Source organism: Pristiophorus japonicus, chromosome 20 (genome assembly GCF_044704955.1).
Source record: "Pristiophorus japonicus isolate sPriJap1 chromosome 20, sPriJap1.hap1, whole genome shotgun sequence".
Taxonomy (NCBI): domain Eukaryota; kingdom Metazoa; phylum Chordata; class Chondrichthyes; family Pristiophoridae; genus Pristiophorus; species Pristiophorus japonicus.
This window is the reverse complement of record NC_091996.1, coordinates 20,303,037-20,323,160: the sequence shown is the minus strand read 5'-3', so window position 1 is coordinate 20,323,160 and position 20,124 is coordinate 20,303,037. Positions and strand designations below refer to the sequence as shown.

Here is a 20,124-nt window from a genome sequence, read left to right as displayed (position 1 = left end):
GATGAGAATTTTGAAATCGAGTCGTTGCTTAACCGGAAGCCAATGTAGGTCAGCGAGCACAGGGGTGATGGGTGAGCGGGACTTGGTGCGAGTTAGGTCAGGGGGTGCCGAGTTTTGGATCGCCTCTAGTTTACGTAGGGTAGAATGTGGGAGGCCAGCCAGGAGTGAGTTGGAATAGTCAAGTCTAGGAGGTAACAAAGTCACGGATGGGCAATTAGACTGGAACGCAATTTGTTTCTTTTCATTAAACTAAATCCATTGATTCAAAATATTCCAATATTCAAAATGATATGAAAAACCAAAACAAGTGCCCTATTTCACACATGCTAACTTCCGGTGGCACAAGCACAAATACTGCAAATGTACTGCAAGCGTTGAAGAGCTGTACAAGTGCAGCGACCGAGATATTCACAGCCCACTTACTATAGCAGTGAAACTGGTGGTCGAGATTAGTGTCCATCTTCCACTAGAATAGTTCAGCTTTCTTCCCAATCGAGTTTCCCCAGATTGCTCGTACCTACCCCCCTCACTTCAGATACCAGTAACCGGACGATCGGATGCGATGGCAAAGTGGGGTGCTGTGGTATCTGGTATCCAGTATCTGGCTCCGGGCAAAGTTACCAGACAGTCGAGAGTCATTCAAGAACTGACAGACTGGAGAGAGGACATGGATACAAACGTCGGGCGGGTGGGAGAAAGAAAGAGAGGTGGACATGTGATGGGTTCCTCCCTCCAACCTCCCTTTTCAAATCCCAAGAATGTCCCCCTGAACGCGAAGACTCACCAGACTGATTCCCGGGATGGCAGGACTGACATATGAAGAAAGACTGGATCGACTCGGCTTATATTCACTGGAATTTAGAAGAATGAGAGGGGATCTCATAGAAACATAAAATGCTGACGGTATTGGACAGGTTAGATGCAGGAAGAATATTCTCGATGTTGGGGAAGTCCAAAACCAGGGGTCACAGTCTAAGGATAAGGGGTAAGCCATATAGGACCGAGATGAGGAGAAACTTCTTCACTGAGAGAATTGTGAACCTGTGGAATTTCCTACCACAGAAAGTTGTTGAGGCCAGATGTTTCCAGTAGAGTGGACAAGGGAGAACCAGTTGATGTGGTATATTTGGACTTTCAGAAGGCTTTCGACAAGGTCCCACACAAGAGATTAATGTGCAAAGTTAAAGCACATGGGATTGGGGGTAGTGTGCTGACATGGATTGAGAAATGGTTGTCAGACAGGAAGCAAAGGGTAGGAGTAAATGGGTACTTTTCAGAACGGCAGGCGGTGACTAGTGGGGTACCGCAAGGTTCTGTGCTGGGGCCCCAGCTGTTTACACTGTATATTAATGATGTAGACGAGGGGATTAAATGTAGCATCTCCAAATTTGCGGATGACACTAAGTTGGGTGGCAGTGTGAGTTGCGAGGAGGATGCTATGAGGCTGCAGAGCGACTTGGATAGGTTAGGCGAGTGGGCAAATGCATGGCAGATGAAGTATAATGTGGATAAATGTGAGGTTGTCCACTTTGGTGGTAAAAACAGAGAGACAGACTATTATCTGAATGGTGACAGATTAGGAAAAGGGGAGGTGCAACGAGACCTGGGTGTCATGGTACATCAGTCATTGAAGGTTGGCATGCAAGTACAGCATGCGGTTAAGAAAGCAAATGGCATGTTGGCCTTCATAGCGAGGGGATTTGAGTACAGGGGCAGGGAGGTGTTGCTACAGTTGTACAGGGCCTTGGTGAGGCCACACCTGAAGTATTGTGTACAGTTTTGGTCTCCTAACCTGAGGAAGGACATTCTTGTTATTGAGGGAGTGCAGCGAAGGTTCACCAGACTGATTCCCGGGATGGCAGGACTGACATATCAAGAAAGACTGGATCAACTGGGCTTGTATTCACTGGAGTTCAGAAGAATGAGAGGGGACCTCATGGAAACGTTTAAAATTCTGACGGGTTTAGACAGGTTAGATGCAGGAAGAATGTTCCCAATGTTGGGGAAGTCCAGAACCAGGGGTCACAGTCTAAGGATAAGGGGGAAGCCATTTAGGACCGAGATGAGGAGAAACTTCTTCACCCAGAGAGTGGTGAACCTGTGGAATTCTCTACCACAGAAAGTTGTTGAGGCCAATTCACTAAATATATTCAAAAAGGAGTTAGATGGAGTCCTTACTACTAGGGGGATCAGGGGTATGGCAAGAAAGCAGGAATGGGGTACTGAAGTTGCATGTTCAGCCATGAACTCATTGAATGGCGGTGCAGGCTAGAAGGGCCGAATGGCCTACTCCTGCACCTATTTTCTATGTTTCTATGTTAGATATATTCAAAAGGGAGTTAGATGTGGCCCTTACAGCTAAAGGGATCAAGAGGTATGGAGAGAAAGCAGGAATGGGGTACTGAAGTTGCATGATCAGCCATGATCATATTGAATGGTGGTGCAGGCTCGAAGGGCCGAATGGCCTACACCTGCACCTATTTTCTATATAATTGAAGTTGAAGGAAAGGGGAGGGGGGGGTGGAGGAGAACGAGACACACATCCGGCACCCCATCAGCTGATATGAAGCAGTGCTGACATCAGTAACAAGGGGAAAGGCAGCACTGAGGCAGGAAGGCAGTGAACTGGGATGAGACACAATTAAAGTTTCACTATAGTATATTCACTGCATTATATTCAAAACTGCACTGTCAAAATACAGGCCATCATTTGGCTCACACCCAAAACACACACACACCCAAAAATTCCTCTCCAAAAGCCAGGTAAAATACCGAGCCTCTCGTGACACGCACAATCTTTCCTTCTCCTTTCAATTTAAACAAGGATGGGGGAAAGAGAGCAGCAACTCCCTCCCTAATCTGGGAGTTGGGGGCAGGGGTGACATTAGCCAATTGGACCGCTCCCCCCTCCATCAATACCTGCAGCTACCAACACGGGTTGGGGGGGGGGGGGGGGGGGGGGTGGTGTGAAATCTGGGACGTACGGCCAAGCCCTACACCTTGAGCCGTGCCGATATTTAAACCCGATTTCACTGCACTCCATCACCAGACTCGGAAGGATTGCTGCATCGGAACAGCACAGAAAACAACAGTGTTCGGAATTCAAGAACGGCCACTTGGGCAACTGCTGTCAGCGCACGTGAAAAGCAAACCCTAGCACCAGGCAGTGCCACGAGAGGAGAGGAGAACATTTATTTATTTTAAAAAGCAGCATTACATTTATTTCATAGGCATAATGCTGTACCTTAAATTGAATCGTTGGGGAAAAAAAAAATGAGTTTTGCAGGGGGTATTTTGACAAAGCCGTGCAATTTTGTGTTTCTTTTCTCGTTTAGCGATCGTGCAGCATTAAGTAGCCAAGACAGACCATCTTAAAAGCACCCCCATCTGCACAGTCCCCAGTGCAAGGTGTATTGGGCAGGATTTCCCTACAGCAGCCTTAAGTGCACGACTTTAAACGGGTGTCTTTTTGCGGGGGTAGGGAGATGGTTTTGTGTGCATCACTAACCAGATCCAGTTTAACAAACACAGTGAACTGCTGTGGCATTACCCATGAGCGGATCAATACACGTTTTTAACCAAAAGATATATACACAAGATGGCGAGTGAGATTTGAGGAATAGGCCTACTGGTAGGGCCTGCAATACTTTACATATCGGCTAATATTTACATACAGGGAATTACAATATAAACATTAACATAAAAGTATGACCAAAATTCATGACAACTGGAAGTTGGACAGGAAGCACACCTCTACAGAAGAAAGGCTTATAAAAGAACAATTCTGTATGAAATCGACTAAGAACGCGAAGCACTGACATACAATTGGTAGCTCAAGGGTAATCGATTGTTGCCCAATTTTTCCTTGTACTCACCTGGCCCCTTGGCTCCTCCTGCTAGGATGCGACCAAGCCGAAATATTATGGCTCGTTCATACTCCTTGACGATCTGTGACAAAGAGGGGGGGAAAAAAAGAAAGGTTTGATACCTATCCAATTGTGTTTCAGTTTAGTACACTATGCTCAGAAACTACCAAGAATTTGTGCACGTTCCAATCAAATGTTGAACTCTACAACTCTGTCGCTGTGGGCTGGTCAGTAAAGCACAGCAAATTGTCACCTGTGGCACCATAGCCAAAATCCAAGATTCTCAGTTAGAAGCTGGCTAGAATGATATGATACGATGGCAAGTACTGTAGAGAATTGAATGCGGCCAGGGTGATCTCCTGGCCTACTTTTGATCGCCTGGATGGGTCGGAGAGGAATTTTACCAGATTTTTTTCCCCCCCAATTGGCCTGGATTTTAAAATCTGGTTTTTGTGTCTCCCAGGAGATCACATGGCTCCGGTTGGGGTGGAGTGTAGAATGTTTCAGTACAAGGGGTGTTGCAGTTGTGTGAGGCGGACTGGTTGGGCTGGGTTCTCTTTGCCTTTCCGCCATTGTTCATAGGTTTATATGTAACCTTCAGGGCTGCTGACCGAGGGCCATATGGCTCTTTGTCAGCCGGCACGGACACAGTGGGCCAAAATGGCCTCCTTCTGCGCTGTAAATTTCTTTGTTTCTATTGGAAAAATTCAGTGGTGCTATTGAGGTAGGGGGTTAAAACAAGTTATAAAGCACAGAGTAAAGGGAGCTTTCCTTTGCATATAACCAGGCTATATCTGGTGTTAGGAGCGACCACTGGGTGTCCGAAATAGGCCACGGTCGGATCAACCACGATCTTACTGAATGGCAGAGCAGACTTGAGGGGCCAAATGGCCTACTCCTGCTCCTATTTCTTATGTATGTTCTTATGTTACAGCTGTACAGGGTATTGGTGAGGCCACACCTGGAATACTGCGTGCAGTTTTGGTTTCCCTATTTACGAAAGAATATGCTTGCTTTGGAGACAGTTCAGAGAAGGTTCACTAGGTTGATTCCGGGGATGAGGGGGTTGACTTATGAGGAAAGATTGAGCAGGTTGGGCCTCTACTCATTGGAATTCAGAAGAATAAGAGGTATAAGATTATGAAGGGGCTTGACAAGGTGGATGCAGAGAGGATGTTTCCACTGGTGGGGGAGACTAGAACTAGAGGGCATGATCTTAGGATAAGGGGCCGCGCATTTAAAACTGAGATGAGATGAGAAATTTCTTCTCTGAGGGTTGTAAATCTGGGGAATTTGCTGCCTCAGAGAGCTGTGGAAGCTGGGACATTGAATAAATTTAAGACAGAAATAGACAGTTTCCAAATGGTAAGGGGATAAGGGGTTATGGGAAGTGGGCGGGGAAATGGAGCCGAGTCCATGATCGGATCAGCCATGATCGTATTAAATGGTGGAGCAGGCTCGAGGGGCCGTATGGCCTACTCCTGCTCCTATTTCTTATGTTCTTATGTTATTGGGCCTGAATTCCGTAGGGGTCGCTCAAGTTCTGGGTTTAGGTATACGAAGCGCATCTGGTAGTAAAGAACCTCCGTGGGCAGAGAGTTGGGCTATTTGTCCCGTGAAATTCTTACGCTTGGTAAAAGCAAGCGTAAGGCCTGCTTTCACCAGCGTAAGTGTTTAAAAAAGATAAAATGTTTTCACTCATTTATATATTAAAAACCTTGTCCATTAAGGCAAGTTTATTTTTAGCCCTGTTAAAACATTTTTTTTTAAATTCAGAAAAATAAATTTGTATAAAATGTTTTAATTAATTTTAAATATGTAATGTGTTTAAAAAAAAAAATGTTTTTAATGCGCTTGCGTGTTTTGGGGGGGTATTCCCATTCAGACTTATGGCAGCTCTGTAGAAATGGAATTCACCATAAGTATGAATGGGAATACCCCCATTTTGATTGGTTGGGCCGGCCCATGTGATCCCAGGGACGCTTACGAAGCACATATGCTCATGAAATACGTGGGCCCCAACGCAGGCCTTCGTATAGCAGCCCAGGACTTCAAGTCACCGAACCTCTGGGACTGCCAGGTACTTTCCGCTGAGATTTTTGCGGTCGGAGGTGTTCGCCCGTGCGAAGCCTCCGACCGTACATTCCCGGTCATTAGTATCTTTATTAGAGTGCGTCTGTTTTTTTTTTACAGCAACTGCGACAAAAATGGAGCTGCCAGTTCCAAACACCAACAACTTTCAGCCAGTAATTCTTCATTCTGCAGTTGACCTTGCCCTCTGTTTATGCAGAGTGCACTTTAACAGCATGGAGACAGCTGTTGCATGGCAACCATGCGATTGTATGCAGTGCAGAGCTCTGAAGGCCGTCGCCAACTCCAGAGGCACTTTACAAAAAACATTTTCTCTCTCCTTTTAACTCTTCTCTCTCATCCTCCCCACCCCCACATGGGCTACAAGGTAGGAAGCGATTTCTGGGAGGGGAGACCAGCCCCAAACTTGCCCCAGCACTATTCAAACCTCTTGGTCTGCAGATCGAAAAGGAGGGTGCTTTGACTGTGTCACAGCTTGAATATGAAAGGGCTCTTTGATACTGTAAAGCTTATGTACAAGTAACATTTCTTAAACCATGCTTGGTTCAGGCTGGTTACAGTATTCAACTCCATCTTTCTATTTATCCAGTGTTCATGCAGCAAGTTTAAAAAAAAACTCTTGCATTCACCTGAATTGTCATCTAACCCCTAATCATTAGAACAGTGGAGATAGCCAGGCACCTACTGGTCCCACTGTGTTCTGTTCTTTATAATTTAAAGCCTTTAGTTAAGTCAGTATTCTTTACAGAATCCATGTCTTCAATGAAAATTAAATGAGTACCAAAAACACACAAAGACTAACCTATTGTTGGACGGCGCAGATATAATGGTAAGTACTGCAGGGAATAGAATACGGCCAGGCCGGAATAGAAACTGGACTAGTTTTGATCGCCTGGATAGGTCGGAGAGGAATTTTCCCCGGATTTTCTCTCCCTAAATTGGCCTGGGTTTTTGCCTCTCCCAGGAGATCACATGGCTCTGGTTGGGGTGGAGTGTAGAATGTTTCAGTATAAGAGGTGTTGCAGTTGTGTGAGGCGGACTGGTCGGGCTGGGTGCCCTTTGCCTTTCCGTCATTGTCCATAGGTTTATATGTAACCTTCAGGGCTGCTGACCGAGGGCCATGCGGCTCTTTGTCGGCCGGCGCTGACACGATGGGCCGAAATGGCCTCCTTCTGCGCTGTAAATTTCGATGTTTCTTAAAGCTACTGCTATGGCAAGGGGTTAAACCGAAGACACCAAGGATATCCTCTTGTATCACTCAGGGCTGTGATAATTATCCTCCAAGCACAGTGGTAAAATAAAAAATATATATTAAAAAAAAATTGGTTCCTTAACATATCTGCGGCCTTACCTTTATGCACAACCAGATGGAGATGGGGAAACTGATAACCATGAACAAGTAGGACAGTGCAACCAAGATCCAGCCACAACATCCAAGGCTGCCTTGATCTGTAAAAGAAAAACAAGGTTTGTATGCTGCTCTGTACAATTTTGTAGATGTAGATGTCGAAGATTACGTGATGACCATTAGACTGAGCTTGAAGCTATCCACCAATACACGACTGAATCAGGTATAAAATTCTAACAGAATGGTAGGATGTGGATTTAAGACAGATAATCCCTCCTCTCGTCATTACATCACGGGAAGGCACACCAGAGCCAACTAATTCCTGGTGACATTGTCTGGCTTATAGATAAATTTAAACATTCCCAGCGGTACGTACTCTATGTACGTTGCTATTTATGCACTACACACTCCTGGCTGGCCTCCCACATTCTAGCCTACGTCAACTAGAGGTGATCCAAAATTCGGCTGCCTGTGTCCTAACTTGCACCAAATCCCACTCACCCCTGTGCTTTCTGACCTACATTGGCTTCTGGTTAAGCAACGCCTCGATTTCAAAATTCTCAGCCTTATTTTTAAATCCCTCCATGGCCTCGCCCCTCCCTATCTCTGTAATCCCCTCCAGCCCCACAACCCCCTCTTCCCCCACCTCCAACCCCGAGATGTCTTTGCTCCTCTAATTCTGCCCTCTTGAGCATCCTGATTATAATCGCTCAACCCTTAGTGGCCTAGGCCCCAAGCTTGAACTCCCTGCCTAAACCTCTCCACCTCTCTTTCCTCCTTCAAAAATGTTCCTTAAAACTTGCGCTAATTTCTTCTTATGTGGCTCGGTGTCAAATTTATTTGTTTTGTCTTACAACACTCCTGTGAAGCGCCTTGGGACGTTTTACTATGTTAAAGGTGCTATATAAATAAAATTTGTTGTTGTACACCCACTACCTCCCTCCGATGTCACCCAAGTGATGACTCGTGGCCTCAACTGTGCAAAAAGGGAGGGGAGCATAGTCATGTGCCAGCATAAGTGGTCGGAACTTTGATGGTTTCTTCAAAAGTTAAGCGAGGGATTTGCTTCTAGCAGAATTTAGAAAGCTCAGTTAGGCAAGGGATTAAATATCCTCGCGTTGTCTATTTACATACAATAAAATCGGACGCGCGCTTCGAAACAGCGACACAATTACAGTGGCAGCGGTGGCTTTTTTTTAAAAAACACTTTCAAAACCATGCTGCTTTTTTTTGGGGGGTAAGGGTTGGAGTCATAATTCATTACTAAAAATATTAATTGCTGCAGGATTAGAGTTTAAATTTCTGCATTTTGTGGCTGCAATTGCTGGCACATTTAACCAAATTAAATAGGAGCATCTGTAAAGGGCTTTGTGCATCTGAGTTTTCCCTTTACCCAGGGAATTGTGTCAATACTGCACCACATAGCTGTCTATATACAGTGTTGACATGGCCATTCACTACCCAAAAACCAGCAATCGCAATGCAATGATTGTCAATGAAAAACCTTGCCTGCCCAACAATGGAAATATCTTATTACTTTTATTATGGAGACATCTGTTCCGTCCCTCATAAATTATTCACTTTTATTTAACACGAGAACTCACAAGTATAAACTAAAAGCTGTTTAGAGGCCCTATTTTAAGCACAAATTATATCTGTACACAACATTTTAAAAAAAAAACACTCGTTAAAAATTTGTCACGGTTCTAGTGGCACAACATCAGGAACTATTAGTCTCTGAAATATTAATTACTGGGTGAATCACAAATGCCGATAAGGGAATAAAAATTCTAAGCTCTTCAAACTAAAACTAAATAAAATTATTCTTTCAATTTTTCAGTCTATTTTGTGGCTCGTGCTCGGTAAATCTCCCCTAACAATAGTTCAAGCCTGTTCCCTGATGGATTGTGACGGAGATGGGAACATGAACAGTTCCCTTACCCCATTGTCTGCACTGACATGCACAACATCATTTAGCTTGCTGGCCCAGTAGGTTTCTGCTGTAGTGTTAGAGAGAACAGGATTACAGCCAGGCCTTGTAACTAAGGAGGCAAGATTCCCCATCCCCCAATATGCATTCAGCACACTGAGGAAAAAAAAACTTGCTTCATTTATACAAATCAGACCCTGGCAAGGAACTTCGTGTTAAACACAAAATTGCAGTGAGTATTTTGTACATTTGTACCAACACACTATTGTGGGGGAAATAAACCCACACACAGCTAGTAAGATAAATTATATGATTTTAATTCATCACATCACCACCAGTGCAATGTATAAACTGTAGCTCAAAATGCTCTCTCCAGAATACAAGTCAAGCTACAATTTGTAATGATGGGCATGTTTCAGTTCCAATGGATAGTACAAAATATGTCACATTCCACCATTATGCCTTACTGAAATTCTAATGTCAGTGCAGCAACTATTAGGTGGTTTCCTCCATCACACTTGTAATGAGTCTCATCACGATACACTGCTCAACTGCAATTACCTAATGATGTAAACTAGTTACAGCAATCCCCTTGCATATTCAACTTGATAATTAAATCGTCAGCATTCACCTTCAACACTGACTGCAGAGAGCCTTTTTAAATTAAACTCAGTACCTCAGAAACAGCACTGAAGAAAACTGACTTTAATTTAGGTTCCATCAATTCCCATCTCATTGCCACTTACATTCCTATATGGATGGGGAAAGAACAAAGTCTTGCATTTATATAGCAATGTTTTAGGACCTCAGGATGTGCCAAAGTGCTTTAAAGCCAATTAAGTACTTTTGAAATGTAGGAAACGCAGCAGCCAATTTGTGCACAGCAAGGACCCACAAACAGCAATGTGACAAATGACTAGATGATCAGTTTTAGTGATGTTGGTTGAGAGATAAATATTGGCCAGGACACCTCGGGTAAAACCTCCCCTGCACTTCTTCAAAATAGTTGCCGTAGGATCTTTGACTTCCACCCGAGAGAGCAGACAGGGCCTCGGTTTAGCGCCTCATCCGAAAGACGGCACCTCCGACAGGTCGGCACTCCCTCAGCACTGCACTGGAGTCTCAGTCGAGATTTTGTGCTCAGTCTCTGGAGCGAGACTCGAACCCACGGCCTTTCGACTCAGAGAGAGTGTGCTACCCAACTGAGCCACAGCAGGCACGAGAGATATCTTGAGTGCTTGACCGTGTGGCGGACAAGTTAGCCACGAGAAAAGGACGGGTGGGGCTAAGGGACAAAAGCACAAAGGGAAGGGTTTTTTTTTAAAAAAAAGGAGTCCTTTGAAGGCAAAGGAGGGAGGTGACAGGATGGAGAAGTTGAGGGGAGGAGCTCCAGAGGACAGGGACGTGGTGGCTGTGGGTGCAGCAGCTGATGGTGGAACGGAGAATGCAAAGTAGGCCGGTGTCAGTAGACAGAAGGTTTAGGGAGAGAATGTCACAGCATGGGGCCTGGGCAGCTGAAGGAACAGTGGGGCAAAGTGAGGGCGGGATCCACAAGGCTAGAGTAGGTGATAGAGATCGGGCGGGAAGAGGTCACGAAGCAATTTGAGGGGAATGAAAAGAACCCGGTCTTGGTGATGAATCAGAGGTGGGGAGTGTAGCAGAGCTCAAGGACAAACAGCACACCAAGGGCCTATACCCCTCGGCTTAGATCCAGGAAGATGGTAGCAGTGGAGACCAGAGATATTTGTGTGGAAGCTGAAGAGGACTTCAGTTCCACCAATATTCAGCTGAAGGAAATGTTATTACTGATGAGAAATATCCATTTCTGCGATGATTTACCTACAACTGGCTAAAATTAAAATGGCCCCCCACATACAAAAACCAAGAGCCTTTCCACTCTATTTTAAAAACGTACAAAGGAAATTTAGGGGGCCGGGAGGGGTCACTAATAAATCCAATAACATATTCAGGTGCAATTTCTTTGCCCAGAGAGTGAAACTCAGTTCTGAATAAAGATTGTCGACCTGAAACGTTAACTCTGTTTCTCTCTCTCTCTCTCTCTCTCTCTCTCTCTCTCGATAGACGCTGCCTGATCTGGAGTATTTCCGGCATTTCCTGTTTATGGGCCAAAAATTACGGTCGGAGGCTTCCCGCGGGCGGATATCTCCGACCAAATTAAAAAATCCGAAAAGGACCTGGTGGTCCCGGTTGAACGAACACTTCGGCTCCGAGGCCTAGATGCGCAGCCCAACGCAGAGGCCCAACGCATCCCAGGAACGTGAGTGCATCCTGGGATCACGTGGGCCCGGACCACCAATCATTATCTAGTATTCTCATTCACAGTAATGGGAACCCCCATTACTATCAATGAGAACACTCCTAAAATCAAATAAAACATAAATAAACAAACATTTCACTTTAAAAAAATGTAATACAGATTGCATTGAATGTTGAAAAAAGTCTTTTTTTTTTAAATTAAAAAAAATGTTTTAATAGTGTTAAAAAAAATAAACACCTTCACAAACAGGGTTTTTAAATATAAAAATAAGTAATAACATTTATTTTTTCTATCTATTGCTGGTAAAAGCAGGCCTTATGTCTGCTTTTACCGGGTGTGAGAATTTGAAGGACATTTGCTGGGCAGGAGTTAGGCAAATAGCCTAAATCTCCGGCCGCAAAGGCCCTTGTCCCGGGGATGCGTGCGATCGGTCAAACGAAATCTTGACCGATCGCAAGTGCCGGGTTCAGGCGCATACGCTTTGCGTGCCTAACTTGCGGGCGCGTGCGCACATCGCATGCACCCGAAGGCGCCAGGGTTTCAGGGCCGATATATTTCAGATTTCCAGCATCCGCAGTATTTTGCTTTTACAATAGAGCAAATAGCATTGGTTTGCCTGCTGAAGAGCTTCTTTCTCTCCCCATAAGCTGGGAAGAAGTTGGAAGGAGGAGGTCAAACTATTTTTTGAGGCTCCCAACATTTCCAGTGACCAGGTTTCAATGCAGTTTCAAAGTCTGGCAACACAACACGGCCACTTTACACTGAACATTTCTGAGTGCTTGAACAGTAGACGACAGATTACTGAACCACACCAGACCCGTTTAATAAAAATAAACAGAAATAACACATCTAAAGAAGGGTGGGGGGGGGGGGGGGGGAGCGAGGACATAAAACTGGAAGAAACAAAAGTCCCAATTTATTTGACTCTGGAAATAGCTTTTCTTTCATGAATTTAGCAGCATTGTCACTAGGATTTCAGTACGGCATAAATGGTGGGCGTGTGCAATTTTCACACAATCTAAAACCTTTACACCCGCAGTACCATTATAGATTTCATCTTTCTAACCTTTTTAGCTTGACAGCTTTTTAAACTATACAACATGATGCTGAAGTACTTGCGGTCGCAGTAATGCGAGCAATTAGAGGTGAGGATTTAACAAGTACCTGTAGTGGATCACAGATTAAATCATTTTGGCCCAAGTGTAACTGTTCTGATAGCACACTGGTTCCAATGCAATAAAGTATCGGGACAACTGAATGCAACAACAACTTGTATTTATAGAGTGCCTTTAATGTAGTAAAACATTCTAAGGCACATCACAGGAGTATTATAAGACAAAAAAAATATTTATAAATTTGACACCGAGCCACACAAGAAGAAATTACGACAGATGCTTGGTCAAAGAGGTAGGTTTTAAAGGAGCATCTTAAAAAGTAGGAAAGAGAGGCGGAGAGGTGTAGGGAGGGAGTTCCAGAGCTTGGGGCCCAGGCAGCTGAAGGCATGGCTACTGATGGTTGAGCAGGGATGCTCAAGAGGGCAGAATTTGAGGAGCGCAGATATCTCGGGGGGTGGGGGGGGGGGGGGGGGGGGGAAAGGGGGGTTTGAGGCTGAAGGAGTTTGCAGAGATAGGGAGGGGCGAGGCCATGAAGTGATTTGAAAACAAGGATAAGAATTTTGTAACCACGATTTCCTTCTCTCTTGCCCAATCCTGCCACTTACTGTCCTCCCCTCTCAATAATATGTATCGACACTTGGCTGCAGTAGAATTCTATGGGTACTGGTTGCCCTCTGCTATTCCACCCATGAGCCATATGATCCTTGATGAGACCGGGCATGCTGTTTGACTGTGAGGAGCATCATAACTAGGCTCAATTCTGTTCTAGCGCAACGCCGCGCAGATGCAGCAGATTAAGGATGTCATAGCAGTGCATTTGGAAAGAGGTGACATGATAGGTCCAAGTCAGCATGGATTTGTGAAAGGGAAATCATGCTTGACAAATCTTCTGGAATTTTTTGAGGATGTTTCCAGTAGAGTGGATAAGGGAGAACCAGTTGATGTGGTATATTTGGACTTTCAGAAGGCGTTCGACAAGGTCCCACACAAGAGATTGATGTGCAAAGTTAGAGCACATGGGATTGGGGGTAGTGTACTGACATGGATTGAGAACTGGTTGTCAGACAGGAAGCAAAGAGTAGGAGTAAATGGGTACTTTTCAGAATGGCAGGCAGTGACTAGTGGGGTACCGCAAGGTTCTGTGCTGGGGCCCCAGCTGTTTACACTGTACATTAATGATTTAGATGAGGGGATTAAATGTAGTATCTCCAAATTTGCGGATGACACTAAGTTGGGTGGCAGTGTGAGCTGCGAGGAGGATGCTGTGAGGCTGCAGAGCGACTTGGATAGGTTAGGTGAGTGGGCAAATGCATGGCAGATGAAGTATAATGTGGATAAATGTGAGGTTATCCACTTTGGTGGTAAAAACAGAGAGACAGACTATTATCTGAATGGTGACAGATTAGGAAAAGGGGAGGTGCAAAGAGACCTGGGTGTCATGGTACATCAGTCATTGAAGGTTGGCATGCAGGTGCAGCAGGCGGTTAAGAAAGCAAATGGCATGTTGGCCTTCATAGCAAGGGGATTTGAGTACAGGGGCAGGGAGGTGTTGCTACAGTTGTACAGGGCATTGGTGAGGCCACACCTGGAGTATTGTGTACAGTTTTGGTCTCCTAACCTGAGGAAGGACATTCTTGCTATTGAGGGAGTGCAGCGAAGGTTCACCAGACTGATTCCCGGGATGGCGGGACTGACCTATCAAGAAAGACTGGATCAACTGGGCTTGTATTCACTGGAGTTCAGAAGAATGAGAGGGGACCTCATAGAAACATATAAAATTCTGACGGGGTTAGACAGGTTAGATGCAGGAAGAATGTTCCCAATGTTGGGGAAGTCCAGAACCAGGGGTCACAGTCTAAGGATAAGGGGTAAGCCATTTAGGACCGAGATGCGGAGGAACTTCTTCACCCAGAGAGTGGTGAACCTGTGGAATTCTCTACCACAGAAAGTTGTTGAGGCCAATTCACTAAATATATTCAAAAAGGAGTTAGATGAGGTCCTTACTGCTAGGGGGATCAAGGGGTATGGCGAGAAAGCAGGAATGGGGTACTGAAGTTGAATGTTCAGCCATGAACTCATTGAATGGCGGTGCAGGCTGGAAGGGCCGAATGGCCTACTCCTGCACCTATTTTCTATGTTTCTATGTTTCTATACCAACTGCAGCATCCTCAACACAGCCGCAATCAGCTGACAACAGAGAAAACATCGACACCTCGGACCTTCTTAGTTGGTGTATGGGGAGAGTCCCAATCACAATCGGTATTGGATCCCTAGCTTTTTGTGGCATATATCAACGATTTAGATTTGAATATAGGGAGTATGATTAAGAAGTTTGCAGACGATACTAAAATTAGCTGTGTGGTTGATAATGAAGAGGAAAGTCATGGGCTGCAGGAGGATATCAAACTACTGGTCAGATGGGCAGAGCACTGGCAAATGGAATTTAATTCAGAGAAGTGTGAGGTAAGCGTGAGGTTCGTTAGATATATTCAAAAAGGAGTTAGATGTGGTCCTTACGGCTAAAGGGGTCAAGGGTATGGAGAGAAAGCAGGAATGGGGTACTGAAGTTGCAAAAATGATCAGCCGTGATCATATTGAATGGTGGTGCAGGCTCGAAGGGCCGAATGGCCGACTCCTGCACCTATGTTCTATGTTTCTATGTAATGCACTTTGGGAGGGCTAATAAGGAAAGGGTATTCACATTAAGTGGTAGGCCACTTAATAGTGTAGATGAACAAAGGGACCTTGGAGTGCTTGTCTACAGATCCCTGAAAGTAGCAGGCCAGGTGGATAAGGTGGTTAAGAAGGCATATGGAATGCTTGCCTTTATTGACCGAGGCATAGAATATAAGAGCAGAGAGGTTATGCTTAAATTGTATAATACTTTGGTTAGGCCACAGCTGGAGTACTGCGTGCAGTTCTGGTCGCCGTATTATAGGAAGGACGTGATTACACTAGAGAGGGTGCAGAGGAGATTTACTAGGATGCTGCCTGGAATGGAAAATCTTAGTTATGAGGACAGATTGGATAGACTGGGTTTGTTCTCATTGGAACAGAGGAGATTGAGAGGAGACCTCATTGAGGTGTACAAAATATTGAGGGGCCTGGACATAATGGATAGTAAGGGCCTATTTCCATTGATGGAGGGGTCTATTACGAGGGGGCATAGTTTTAAGATGGCTGATGGAAGGCTTAGACGGGATTTGAGGGGAGGCTTCTTTACGCAGAGGGTTGTGGGGATCTGGAACTCGCTGTCTGGAAGAGTGGTGGATGCAGAAACCCTCGCCACTTTTAAAGAGATGGTTGGATGGGCACTTAAAGTGCCATAACCTGCAGGGTTACGGACCTAGAGCTGGTCATTGGGATTAGACTGGATGACCTTTTGTTGGCCAGCGCAGATATAATGGTAAGTATCGCAGGGAATCGAATACGGCCAGGGTGATCTCCTGGACTAGTTTTGATCACCTGGATGGGTCGGAGAGGAAATTTCCCAGATTTTTTTTTTCTCCCTAAATTGACCTGGGTTTTTAAATCTGGTTTTTGCCTCTCCCAGACATCACATGGCCCCGGTTAGGGTGGAGTCTAGAATGTTTTAGTAGAAGGGGTGTCGCAGTTATGTGAGGCGGACTGGTTGGGCTGGGTGCTCTTTGCCTGTTCGCCATTGTTCATAGTTCGTAGGTTTATATGTAACCTTCAGGGCTGCTGACCGAGGGCCGTGCGGCTCTTTGTCGGCCGGCGTGGACACGATGGCCCGAAATGGCCTCCTTCTGCGCTGTAAATTTCTATGTTTCTGTGTTTCTAATTGTTTGACAGGAAGTGGCTAGCAGCTGCACACAGCTTCTCCTGTACAATTCACAGGGTATAACCAACATTGTGCAGATGACCACTTTGACAAGCTCACCCAGAGATGCAGGTTTGATTCACCCACCATTCTAAGAACACAAGAACAGAAGAAATAGGAGCAGGAGTAGGCCATTTAGCCCCTCGAGCCTGCTCCGTCATTCAATAAGATCATGGCTGATCTGATCTTGGCCTCAGCTCCACTTTCCTGCTCGCTCCCCATAACACTTCACTCCCTTATCATTCAAAAATCTGTCTGAATCCACCTTAAATATATTCAATGAGCCCAGCCTCCACAGAACTCTGGGGTAGAGAATTCCAAAGATTCACGACCCCCTTGAAAGAAGAAATCCCTCCTCATTTGAGTTTTAAATGGGCGACTCCTTATTCTGAAACTATGCCCCCTAGTTCTAGATTCCCCCACGAGGGGAAACATCCTCGTTGCATCCAAGTTCACGATCTTGGCCGTTGCAATAAAAGGGCGACTTCCCAAGAGTGAAAGGGAAACCACAGGAAACACACTTGCAGCCAGGAATCTTGCTCATTGCCTGAGCCATTCCAGGAGCAATAGGAACAGGTTGAACCTTTGCCCTCCACAGACAGTGCGTGACACAGGCAATCATAGAATCATAGAATAATACAGCACAGGAGGCCGCCATTCGGCCCATCGAGCCTGCGCCGGCTTTTTTGAAGAGCAGTTCAGTTAGTCCCACTCCCCCGCTCTTTCCCCATATCCCTGCAACTTTTTCTCCTTCAAGTATATAGGACATAGGAACACAAGTAGGCCATTCAGCCCCTCGAGTCTGTTCCACCAGTCAATGAGATCATAGATGACCTGCAACCTAACTCCATATACCTGCCTTTGCCCCATATCCCGGAATACCTTTGGTTAACAGAAATCTATCAATTGATCTGGAATCAATTGCCGTTTGCAGAAGAGAGTTCCAAACTTCCATCACCCTGTGTGTGTCGAAGTGTTTCCAAATGTCATTCCTGAAAAGGTCTGGCTCTAATTTTTAGACTATGTCCCCTGGTCCTAGAATCCCCAATCAGCAGAAATAATTTCTCTCCATCACCCTTTAACCTTTTAAATTCTAGGGAATGCAACCCTAATTTGTGTAATCTTGTAACTTAATCCTTGAAGTCCGGTATCATTCTGATAAACCTTCCTCAGGTGTGGTGCCCAGAACTGCTCACAATACTCCAGGTGTGGTCTGTTAAGCTCATAATAAAGTAATGTAACTGAGTACTGTAGACAGTGAGTAAGTGTGACCTTAGCTCCTTTATTCAAACTCCAGAGTGTTGGTACAGCATGGGAGGCCTGCTTATTTACAGTGCTCCCAAGGGATGCTGGGATTCTTTGGGACTCCAACAGGTATGCCCTCTGGTGGATGACCTCACATTTGCTTACATTGAAATCCATTTGTCACAGTTTTGCCATTCATCCAATTCCCTTTTAAAGACGACTATTGAATCTGCATCCACCACCCAATCAGACAGTGCATTCAAAATCCTGACCAGAGGAGAAAAGAAGGGGTGGATAATAAAATAAACTCCATCACACGATCTCCCAGATGATGTATACTCTATGTTAAGCCAATATTACAACTACACAAGAAAAATAAAATTATATACTTCAATTTGGGCAAAATCTCAAAAAAGGCTACATTAGCGATCCAGGTTAGATGAAAATATAACCAAGCTTTTGGTCCCCTGCGCTAATTTCGATTTATGCAGCTCGGTGTCAAATATTTTAATCTCATTTCTCCTGTGAAGCACCTTGGGTCGTTTCCCTGGTCTCACTAAAAGGGCCCCTCCAGATATGCTTCTCACTTTTAAAATACTTTTTACAAAACAAATCCTTCACACGGTTAACTTAATCCTACCGAGCTCACATTTCTGTTGGGACCACTGTTTATAAAATTGCCGAGGAGGAATCAAAATATCAGGTTTACTTCCGGATAGCTGTTTTGCTCATTAGCTTTAGTGCTGTAATCCAACTTCAGGACATTAATTTATTCCTTCCCTTCTCCACCACCCCTCCCCAAAGAAATTAAATAATTGGGGGAGGGGAAACAGGGCACACAGTACAGGCTTGAGGTCAGTAGGTTGAGGCTCAGAGGTTCATTACCTTTCACACTTTATATCAGGCAGTCAGCACAAACATTCTGAGAGAATATTTTCAAGAAAGGTTGTTTAAAACTGCCATCAGTACCCTTTTTCTCCTCCCTGTACATTTCCTTGGAAAGAGAAACATAAAAGGGAAGGGGAAAGGGCCGGAGGAATTGTCGTATTGATTCCAGGCGCAGAGGGTTCATGCTCTCGGCAGCTGCAGCCCACCTGGAAAAGGAACTGTGCCTTGAATGGGAAAGGGGGCAAATGTATCAGTTTAGGGAGGGGAGGGGAGGGGAGGGGGAAGAGTGTGTATCATGTTATGGAAGGAAAAAAGCAAGGATCAGTTTACTGGGGGCGGGGGGAGATCATCAGTTTACTGGGGGGGGGGGGATCATCAGTTTACTGGGGGGGGGAGATCATCAGTTTACTGGGGGGGGGGGAGATCATCAGTTTACTGGGGGGGGGGGAGATCATCAGTTTACTGGGGGGGGGGGGGGGGGGGAGATCATCAGTTTATTTGGGGGGGGGATCATCTGTTTACTGGGGGGGGGGAGATCATCAGTTTACTGGGGGGGGGGATCATCAGTTTACTGGAGGGGGGGATCATCAGTTTACTGGGGGGGGGGGATCATCAGTTTACTGGGGGGGGGGATCATCAGTTTACTGGGGGGGGGAATCATCAGTTTACTGGGGGGGGGGGGGGGAGATCATCAGTTTACTGGAGGGGGGGGGGAGATCATCAGTTTACTGGAGGGGGGGGGGAGATCATCAGATTTACTGGGGGGGGGAATCATCAGTTTACTGGGGGAGATCATCAGTTTACTGGGGGGGGGATCATCAGTTTACTGCGGGGGGAGATCATCAGTTTACTGGGGGGGGGGATCATCAGTTTACTGGAGGGGGGGGGAGGATCATCAGTTTACTGGAGGAGGGGGGAGATCATCAGTTTACTGGAGGGGGGAGATCATCAGTTTACTGGGGGGGGGGGGATCATCAGTTTACTGGGGGGGGAGATCATCAGTTTACTGCGGGGGAGATCATCAGTTTACTGGGGGGGGATCATCAGTTTTACTGGGGGGGGAGATCATCAGTTTATGGGGGGGGATCATCAGTTTACTGGGGGGGGGGAGATCATCAGTTTACTGGGGGGGGGGGATCATCAGTTCTGCGGGGGAGATCATCAGTTTACTGGGGGGGGATCATCAGTTTACTGGGGGGGGATCATCAGTTTACTGGGGGGGGGGATCATCAGTTTACTGGGGGGGGGATCATCAGTTTACTGCGGGGGGAGATCATCAGTTTACTGGGGGGGGATCATCAGTTTACTGGGGGGGGATCATCAGTTTACTGGGGGGGGGGATCATCAGTTTACTGCGGGGGGAGATCATCAGTTTATTGGGGGGGATCATCAGTTTACTGCGGGGGAGATCATCAGTTTACTGGGGGGGGATCATCAGTTTACTGGGGGGGGATCATCAGTTTACTGGGGGGGGGATCATCAGTTTACTGGGGGGGGGTCATCAGTTATGGGGGGGGGATCA

General features: G+C 45.7%; 1 protein-coding gene across 1 annotated transcript in view; it reads right to left on the bottom strand.

The window, feature by feature from the left end:
- Positions 1-20,124, bottom strand: part of stom (stomatin) — a 67,447-nt gene that overhangs the window by 44,666 nt on the left and 2,657 nt on the right. The window contains exons 2-3 of the mRNA XM_070862580.1: positions 7,309-7,406; positions 3,876-3,948 (exon numbers count right to left, since the gene is read on the bottom strand). Of these exons, the coding sequence (XP_070718681.1) occupies positions 3,876-3,948; positions 7,309-7,406 (171 nt within the window). The remainder of the gene's footprint in view (positions 1-3,875; positions 3,949-7,308; positions 7,407-20,124) is intronic.